This window comes from Leptonotus elevatus, chromosome 11 (assembly GCF_054856555.1).
Source record: "Leptonotus elevatus isolate MCC_2025b chromosome 11, RoL_Lele_1.0, whole genome shotgun sequence".
In the NCBI taxonomy this organism is placed as follows: domain Eukaryota; kingdom Metazoa; phylum Chordata; class Actinopteri; order Syngnathiformes; family Syngnathidae; genus Leptonotus; species Leptonotus elevatus.
In genome coordinates, this window is record NC_141249.1 from 1793634 (window position 1) to 1803722 (window position 10089).

General features: G+C 38.7%; 1 protein-coding gene across 2 annotated transcripts in view; it reads right to left on the reverse strand.

The window, feature by feature from the left end:
- The window catches only part of kifap3a (kinesin-associated protein 3a), a 75103-nt gene that overhangs the window by 53933 nt on the left and 11081 nt on the right, over nucleotides 1-10089 (reverse strand). For both annotated transcript variants that reach the window (XM_086089594.1, XM_086089593.1), the window contains exons 6-10: nucleotides 6862-6961; nucleotides 4412-4538; nucleotides 4204-4300; nucleotides 654-832; nucleotides 392-554 (exon numbers count right to left, since the gene is read on the reverse strand). In XM_086089594.1, the coding sequence (XP_085945720.1) occupies nucleotides 392-554; nucleotides 654-832; nucleotides 4204-4300; nucleotides 4412-4538; nucleotides 6862-6961 (666 nt within the window). The remainder of the gene's footprint in view (nucleotides 1-391; nucleotides 555-653; nucleotides 833-4203; nucleotides 4301-4411; nucleotides 4539-6861; nucleotides 6962-10089) is intronic.

Genomic DNA, 10089 nt, shown 5'->3' on the forward strand with positions numbered 1-10089 from the left:
TGGATTTATAGTAAATACACTAAAATTATAGTAGAAAGCCTACAGTTAAAGCACATCTTGTTCATTTACTTTAAAATCCATTGTGATAGTATTGACAAATATGGACACAACTAATCTGATCTTATCACTTGCAAATGACAGTGCAGGGTGTAGGGCTTCGACATCTGATTTGATCAAAAATAGGATTTTCTTGCAATGTGAACACGGCTGAAGAGAAACAATTACAGGGGCGGGAAAAGATTCCATAATGGTCGTATGAAAGTCAGCTGTGTGAAACACTACATGATAAAGTATTCTCATTTTAAGAACATTTAAATAAAACTCACAGCGTATAATTCTGGCACAATAAAAACAACAGACACGCAAACACAAGTGAGTTTTTAGACATTACCAAGCAGTGAGGAGAGTTTGGCAATTAGTCCAGCTTGGACCATTTGGTTGCGCAGAGCAGTGTCAAAGGATAGGTTGAGCAGTAGGCGTAATGTAGTATTTAGTAGGTCTTCATGCTCACATGGAACCAGCAGAGCCAGCTTCTCAACAGCGAATACTTCAGCCTAAAAACAATAGAGATGGACAAGTACTTTTGTGCATATTATTTTTTCAGAAGAGTAGATTTAAAAATGTACACAATATATAACCATTCATACTCTCACCATATCATTCTTGTTTTCTAAGAAGATGGAAAGTTTCTTCAGGAAGGAGACAACTACCAAAAGAAGTTCTTCATCCTTCCTATACAGAATCTTCACAAGCATGTTCACTATATTTTTGTTCCTCATCTTCAGTTCTGTGTGAGTGTCTTCAGCAAGGTTCAACAACAGACACAGAGAAACTGCAGAAGAAAACAAACATGTAATAAAATATCCATATAAATGAACTTTTATATGAACGTTTAAAAAGGAATAAAATCAGATTAAAAAAGGCACGCTAAAAAGATGCACAATAAACTGGTTGCGTAAGTGTGCAGATGAAAATCAACGTTTAGGTTTTGCAATGTTCCTGAGCCCAGACCAAAATTCTATTAAAAAATAAGGGGGGACCTTAATACTCAGTATACCCGGAATTTTAAACCAAAATGAGAAGACCAATGGAGAAAACAATACACCAAAAGAAATTATTATACTGTTACTGTGTCTTAAAAGCCGAAAAAGAAAGAAGAAAAATAATTTTCGACTGGATAATTTTCTGCACTTTGCCACATTTGTGGCTATGTTCATGCTGCTGGTCAATTCCCATTTTTTTGCCCAATGTGTCAATATCAGATTTTTGTCAATGTCATGTCAATGCGAACCACACAATTCTGATATTAGGTGATAAGTGAATTTTCGCAAAGTAGAGTTCGTAATTTATTTATTCTTGGTGACGCGGGATTTTCGCCTCTTTTAAGCCCACACAGTTCCCATCCTTCTAAACACTTAATACACTTAAGAATTCAACTCCTAAAAGGCATAATGAAGAATAAACTAGAGCTGCGAGCAGCTATAAAGGGCCCTCGCAGCCCCGGGCAACCTTGGGTTACTTGCATGTTTGGGTAGCCTACTGGCACATTGGAATTAATATATATATATTTTTTAAACGGCACAACAACTTACACTTAGGTATTTTTTGTTTTGTGCCTGCCCTGATGTGTATTCGAAATGTCATGAGTTTTCACGCAAGTTTAGACCATCCAAATCAGCATACTTTTTCTCAGCAAACATTTAGCCACAGCGAAATTCATTCATTCAACATTCAGCAAAATAAAATGTTTTGCTTTTGTTCAGCACTGACACAACAGATTCAAGTCAGTCGGATAAAATCTGTGGAGATCTTTAAAGAGTGGCCTCTATAATAGGCCAAAAATGGGGCAAAATTTGAAAGTATATCCAAAATGGTGGACTTCCTGTTGGGTTAAACATATGTCTCCAAGAGGCTTTTTTTGTAGGTATTGGGCTGTTTTATATGCCTCCAACTTTTTGTAGATCTAAGTGACAAGTACAACCGCGGATGCTTTAAAAAAATCAAAATAATAAATTGTAGGGGAGTAAAGGCATTTTTGAAAAATCTCACAATAAACTACTAAAATACTGACTATTTTGCCAGGCCTGATATGTGTGCAAAATGAGTTTTCGTCCATGTTAAGACAATAAAGAATTGTGTTTTTAAATCAGCGGGCTTTCTTTCCTTTATTTATTATTATTATTTTTTTAATGGTACAATGGTAAATGGCTTTTTATACAGTACAGCGCTTCATCTATACCATATGGTGTTTTGCAATGCCTCAGATTCACCCATTCACATACACATTCATACACCAATGGTCGACTTGCTGGCCATGCAGGGTATTGCCAGGTCTACTGGGAGCAAATCGGAGTTCAGTGTCATGCTCAAGGACACTTCGACATGGTCACAAGGGCTGAGGAATGAACTCACGGTTGGGAGACGACCACTCTGCCACTGAGCTATGTGGCCATTGTTTTTGGCGAACAATGCATTGCCATGGCAACAGAATCACAACTACTGCAGTGAAAAATAAGTTTGTAGATCTTTTCAGGCTTGGACTGTTATCAAATATGTGAAATTTTGAGAAGATAGGACCATCTGGGTCAGGTTACAGCAACTTTTATTGTCACGGTGGATCATCAAACTTTGTCATGATATAATATATATCACATATATATGTGCAGTTGTAACACCCTCTGTTGGTTAGTTTATTAGTGCAATTTCATTTTAATTAGGAATGTTTTGGCCACTGCAGTGCTTACCGCTCCCATAAATCAAGACCACTGCCATTGAGCTAGACCTGACCTTTGTGTTTCAATCCAAAGATCAATATCACCCTTCACATTAATCAATTAAGGCCGGGAGCGCATGACCGTGCTTCTACCGTTAAAGCCGGGAGTGCAGATATGTCATGTTGTTTTGACCAATTCTTGGTCTCTTAGCCGATTAAATGCATCAGAATATGCACGAGAGGGTGATGTGGGCCTCGAAGCATGTCCTGGAATTTTATTCATGCATTTATGGTTGACGCAGATTCGCGCGAGTTCTGAAATAACGCGATTGACGATGGCGCGGGAAGAATTTGAATCAGTGTAACGAGTCGACAGTGACATACTGTTAATAAATATATTTGTAGACAATGAGGATGTTGAAAATTTTGACGACTTTGTAACGGAATGGACGACACATAATTACCACTCGATCCTCCAAGTTTATCACAACTGCGCTCCAGTGTTGAAGGTAAATGTACCCGCAGATGCGACACAGTTGTTTGTTGACTTATTTATTTATTTTAAATATTGAAGGTTTATAATAATAAACTTAGGTTTGTGCGAAATATCATGTCGCCATCCGGGCAAATTGTAGTGTAAACTGACTTTGCCCGACACGGTTTTTAGTCGTCATTCACAAGCTGACGAACGCTAAAGCTCAGCCCTGATGTTTAGGCCCTCAAAATCGGCGCTGTTTTCTTTGCGAACAGTGCGTTGCTACGCCCACAGCGTTTTGCGAAAATGCACAAACTTCGTGCTCTAACATCATGAAGACCTAAACACTCTGAGCAAATATGAGTCCATATAGGCTCCAGTGACCCCCGCAACCCTAGTGAGGACAAGCGGTTAAGAAAATGCATGGATGGATGGACGATCCAGTTAACCCACTTAAAGGCAAAAGTAGACAAAAAGGGTATTTTTTGCCCGTAGGTGGAGCTATTACTACGATGACATAAGTTCGTATATGTGTTTAGGACTTGACTGTCCGCATAGCTTGTAAATTCTCGTAGATGCGTGATGCAAAAAATTTGGGCAATGCAGATGCGCGGTGGGCAGAGGTGCCAAATCCAGGTCCAGAAAGTAAAAACCCTGCCACAGTTTGGCTTTAGCCCCTGATGCTAGCTAGCTAGCTAGTTTCCTAGAAGGTAAACGAGCACCATGCTAGTGTGCTAGATGGGTAACACCTGGGGTAAAGCCAAACTGGCAGGGTTTTTACTTTCTGGACTTGACCTGGCGGTGGGGCATGGTTGCTGAAATTGCTTAATTTCACCACGTGTAATAGGAATTGACATTCAACTCATTACAGTTTCTACAAAAGCAAGTTGATCGTATGAGGCATGTCAGGATAGAGCTCCTGTCTAAAAGCACACTTTCACTACAAATGGTGCCATATTTCTGTTTTCTCACAACACAAATTTGCTTGGGTGCCAAAGGTTATGGAAACCTTTACCTCTGAGAAGCTGCTCCTGTTTATTAAGAAGGCTCTGATACTTTTTTAGGGACTTCTCATGCTCCTTCTTCAGGTTTTGGTTCTCCAAAAATTCTTCATGTAAAACCAGTCAAGGAACAATCAAATAAAATAAATGGAATTTTACAACTGAATTCAACATTAAAAGAAAAAAGTTTTTTAAGAGTAAGCCCTGCCATTTGAAAAGGATATAGGCCTTCTTCTTCCTTTGGAGCTCATCATGCCACACATCATACCTCTTGAGCTCATGTTCAATGATGTTCATACACAGGGCCCCAATCTTGAAATGAGTGACTAGTCCATGAAACTGTGAAAAACTAAAAAAATATATTTATTTTGACATTTATTTAACAACAAAAAAGACCGTTCAAGGCAGAGAGCCCATTTACAACGATGACCTGGCCAAGAAGTCAGCAGAATGCAAAACATATCACAAAAACAAACAGTGAACAAGGCTCGGAATAACTTTTTTTTTTAAGAGCATATTTGCTAATCAATTATATAATTGAAAGAGCAACTTATAATAAATATTGAGGAGCAGTTATTTTGCATGTTACATAGTGAATTAAAACAAAAAAAACAAATGTATTTATTTGCCTGCAAATTTGCAGATAAACCTTTTATGGTTTAATTTTTCTGTTAATCTAAGTGAAGTGATTTATTTATATCCTGTGAACAATCACTTCTGGTTTGGGTCACAAAAATTGGAAGGTGCAAGAAAGTTTCAGAGTGAGAGACGAAAGAGAGAAAGGTAATGACGGCATTTTTGCATGTGGAGCCGTGTGGACCTCAAGGACGCGTCAAGCATAAATCAAGCTTTAGTGGGCTAGCAGGAATTGTATTTTGTGCTATGTCATATGGAAATGTGTGTTCGTATGACAAAAAAAAGAGTCCATGGGTATTTGGGTATGCTTGAATTTTCAGGAAAGGAGAATTTTTTGAATCCTTGAAAACCCAGTTTTAAATATGACTTAAAAGGTCAGTGAGAAATTAAATTAGTAAGAAAGTAAATAAAGAATATACTAAAAAAGCAATCTAAATAAATACTGGGTGTTTCTGCGCGATTTGCCTCTTAGGGGCAATATGGTGCTGTGCATCCATGGTGTACACAGTTACAATAAAAACAGAAGAAAGTTGTGATTTAATTATATTAAAATAACTTGTTTTTCACAGATTGAGAATAATTTGTGCCTTTGAGTAGTGTTATCTTACCTGTAGGTATTTTTTTTGTGTGTTACTAATCGTTCTATTAAAATAAAAGTAGTTGATCAAACCATTTTTTTTTTAACTGTCTTATGATTTTAAAACTAGTTGACCCTCAATTTATTGTGTACAGTAATTTCTGGACAATAAGCCGCTACTTTTCACGTCACTGCGGCTAATACAAAGGTGCGGCTTATCTATCGGATCACAAGGCGCACTATAAAGGAAACGCAAGAGTGTCAGGCAGAGCAAAACAAACCATCCATCATCTACCGCTTATCCGGGGTCGGGTCGCGGGGAAGCCCAGACTTCCCTCTCCCCAGCCCCTTCAACCAGCTCCTCCGGCAGGATCCCAAGGCGCTCCAAGGCCAGCCGAGAAACAGTCTCTCCAGCGTGTCCTGGGTCGTCCCTGGGGGCTCCCGCCGGTGGGACATGCCCGGAACACCTCTCCAGGGAGGCGTCCAGGAGGCATCCAGGGTGGCCACTTTTGGATCGCGGTTTCCCTTGCCCGGACACGGGTCACCGGGGCCCCCCCTGGGACCAGGCCTGGAGGCGGGGCTCGAAGGTGAGCATCTGGTGGCCGGGCCTATACCCATGGGGCCCGGCCGGGCACAGCCTGAAAAGGCAACATGGGGGTCCCCCTTCCCATGGGCTCACCACCTGTGGGAGGGGCCAAAAGGGTCGGGTGCGCAGTGAGCTGGGTGGCAGCCAAAGGCGGGTGCCTTGGCGGTCCAACCCCCGGCTACTGAAGCAAAACAAACCAAATGAGCCCAAATGCAGTAGGGGAGAGAACGAGAGTCAGACAATTTGCGCACACACAGATATATATATATTCCCCAAATTTTGCTAGCGCGGCTTATAGTCAGATGCGCTTTATAGTCCAGAAATTACTGTATACAGTATGTGATAATATAAGGCATACATTTTTATGGGTTCACAGTCATAATATCCTCCAAGGAAAACCATAACTACACCGTGGCCCATGACAAAAATGTGTTTGATATCCCTGCTGCAGTCATCTAATGTTGTAACAATTGTTGCTGCTTGCAAAAATACAGTGGGAGTATGTGGAATTTATGAAACAAATATATATGTGTTTTTTCACAACCTTAGTAAGTGTACATATTTTTACAACTTTTCTTAAATATTTTAGTGTATCATATCTGTAGACAAGACGGTGCAGGACTTCAGATTGCCTCTTTCTTTTTTAGATATATGGGCACAAACTGTCAATGACTTGCAAAGTGAAAAAGTATACACTCATTTTCATTAGTGTGGAGCAGATGTTTGTCAGCAAAAAAAATATTCAAGAATAGTAATTAAATATATATTTTTAAATTTTAAACATGTATTGGTTGCACTGGCGCAATTAAATGCACTGAGAGTGTTTACAATATGACCTAATAATTTAGAAGAAGAAAAAAACTACCGGCATACCTTGAAAAGCAGAAAAAGATGCAAATTATGGTTGTTGCCAGTTCCACACTTTTCTTCCAGTCTTCTCTCAGAACTCTAGCCAATGCTGCTAATGCCATCTCTGCCATATAAGAAATGAAATAAAAATAGCGAGAGAGAGAGAGAGAGAGAGAGAGAGAGAGAGAGAGAGAGAGAGAGAGAGAGAGAGAGAGAGAGAGAGAGAGAGAGAGAGAGAGAGAGAGAGAGAGAGAGAGAGAGAGAATTAATGAGGGCACTCGCTAAAGGTTATCAATATGTACATTGCATTGCACATAAACTATAAAGAAAGCAAATGAGAGGAAACCACAACCCGAGTTTGTGTCCAGTCATTCTTTCAGTTGGGAGGAAAACTGAGAATTAGCCTCAGCCCTCAGGCAATAAACAGAGCTCCATCATGTGCATTATGTGTCAGGAGCCTCAAACACAAACGGCTAACAGATGCTTGAGCCAACAAAAAGTCAAAATAGTAATGTGACAACTGACAAGATCTTCAGTTAGAAAAGAAAAACTGTACCATTTGTGTGTTTTAAGTCCATTTTTTTTTTTTTTTAAGAAAAGTGACACGGATTGAAGCATCCTAGTTTTGGCTTGAAGAAATTGGGTGAACCCCTTGACATTTCGGCTGGTACATGTTTACTTTTAGATATTTTTTAATCAATCTGAGAAGGGGTTTGCCGATTATCAGAGGTAATGAGGTTGAGGGTGCTTGTAGACAATTGTGCGAAGACTGCAAAGATGTCCAAAAACATGGCCTTTCAACAGAGATGGGAAAAAGTAAAAAAGTACTATTATATAATCCTTCATTACTGTACTTAAATCGTTTTTTTCAGCACTTTGTACTTTCCTGAGTATTCATTTTTTTAGACTACTTCCATACTTCTATCTTATCTGTTACATATTAACATGAGTATCTACTTTTTACGAGATACATTTTCAAATCAAGGTGGAAGAAAAAGCAGCCATCAATGTCTCTTAGCCCTGCCAATCAGAAGAAGCATTACACACGGTCTCCTACATCAAAGCTTGTGATTGGCTCTCTGGCACGCTATCAAATGACGTGCAATTGGCTAGATTAGAACAGAGGATAATTTGAACTTGATAAGAACGCTGCAGACTGCCAAGCAAAAATATGAAAGAAGGTTCAATCATGGACCAGCAACATGAGCGAGTGATACTCAACACTGTCGACTCGACATAGGGCAAGTCAGAGAGTCAACTGGCCGATGTACAGCCATTTTTGCTCCATTAGCTAATATCTTTCAAACTGACGTAGGAGGAAATATCCAGTAAAAATAAGTTTTACTTCTACTGGTCAAGTAAATTTCCAAACCTGTACTTTTACTTGAGTAATTATTTGAGTGAGTACTTTTACCAAGGTTGTTTTTGACACAAGTAATTGTACTTTTACTAAAGTAGTGAATGTCAGTACTTTTCCCATCTCATAAGTAAACATAGAACATAGTGATTTCAAATTATATGCAACTTTCAGCAACTTTATTGGTCGGTTCTACAGAAGGGGTGAGGCACACTGCATTGGACAACACAACAACAGTATGGCTGACTGTTTTTCAGTTTGCAATTTACTTTTCATTAACGCTGTGTGAAATGCTGAAATGAGTAGATAGACCGATGTTTTATCAAGGCAGATAGCGATACGATTATTAGTAGTCAAGGAGACCAATAACCAATATTTCAAGCCAATATTCATTTGCAGTAAAAGAGAAAATATTTGTGTAATTAAAAAAAAAACACGTTTTCTTTTAATTTTTAACGTATAAAGAATTGATAGTTTTGTTTAAAAATTTTAACAAAAATTGCAGAGAGGTTCCAGGGTCATCAGCATGATTAAAAACTAGAGCTAAACGCTCAATTAAACAGGGATGTGATTTGACCAAAGTGAAATTATCTGAAAATTTAGCCGGGGGTCTGGGGGCCGCGGGCACTCAGCTAGGTCCAGAGCTCATGGGTTTTCCGTGTTTTTAAGTACTTTCAATGCACTCAGATGACAAAGAAATAGACAAAACAACAGCATAAATTTTCAATGTATATTGAACTATCCCATATAAAATTGCAGTTTTAGTCAACTCAAAATCAGTCACATTCAAAAACATTGAGTGACTGCTGTTCTTGACTGGAGTTCTTTCACGTGTTTTTTGCTCTTTGCGTGACTTTCAAGAGCTTTGAAACCTCTCCCACCATAGTCAATGGTATCATGGCACCAAATGCAAAGCGCTTTCCCGGCACGATCGATCTTCCGAATAAAGTCACTGAACAAATTCGTCACAGTCTTCTTTCCAACATTTGTAGATATATCCTTCTCTAACCAGTCCCATCGAAACTTGTTTTTTACGATCTTGTCAATTTCCTTAACTCGCGGAGCATCTTTGCGTTCGATCACGGACATCTTTCTTTAAACACCCGGCAAAAACGTCTGAGAAATGAACAATGGCATACTCCTATGCCTTTATAACAAGCGCGTTTATTGGTCAACAAACAATGGCATACGCCTATGCCTTTATAACAAGCGCGTTTATTGGTCAACACGGAGACTTCAGCCAATCGCAAGATCAGTTTCATTTCAGTTACGGAAACACTAAAATGGAATGCTGTCGAGAGACGAAATCGGATTTTTTACCACTTAAAAAATTGTAACATTTTATTTTTGGAGATAAAAAAAGCGGAATTCCGCGAATTAGCGGAAAAATCACATCCCTGATTAAACTAAGAAAGTAAATAGTTACACCAAATGTTTTCTACTGTACATAAAGTTTTCCAAAATGTCAACATAATTTCTTAATTTTTATTTTATTTTCACAAATAAAGTGTCAGCATAATTTTTTTTTCTTAAGTGGAAATTTAAATAAATCCATAAATGAAATGATCCCTGTATCTTACTGAGCGACAAGTGCATGTGAATGTAAGCTAATTTAGGGGTTTTGTCATGGTTCGTAAAAGGTTTCAAAAGATCTTCGCAGAAAGTAAAAAAAATTGTCTGAATATTTTTTAAATGTCTTTGCGACAAATAAAAACTGTCTGTGAACATCTTATAAATTCTTATGGAAACTCTAAATTCCGCTACTTTCGCAAGCATTCACTGCTCAGTGAGATACCAACTTTATCAGCCTTCGGATTCGTAAAAAGGCAGATGCTGATATTTGTAAAAATGCCAAATATCGGCAGCGATAATCGGCCCGGCCGATAATCGGTCTA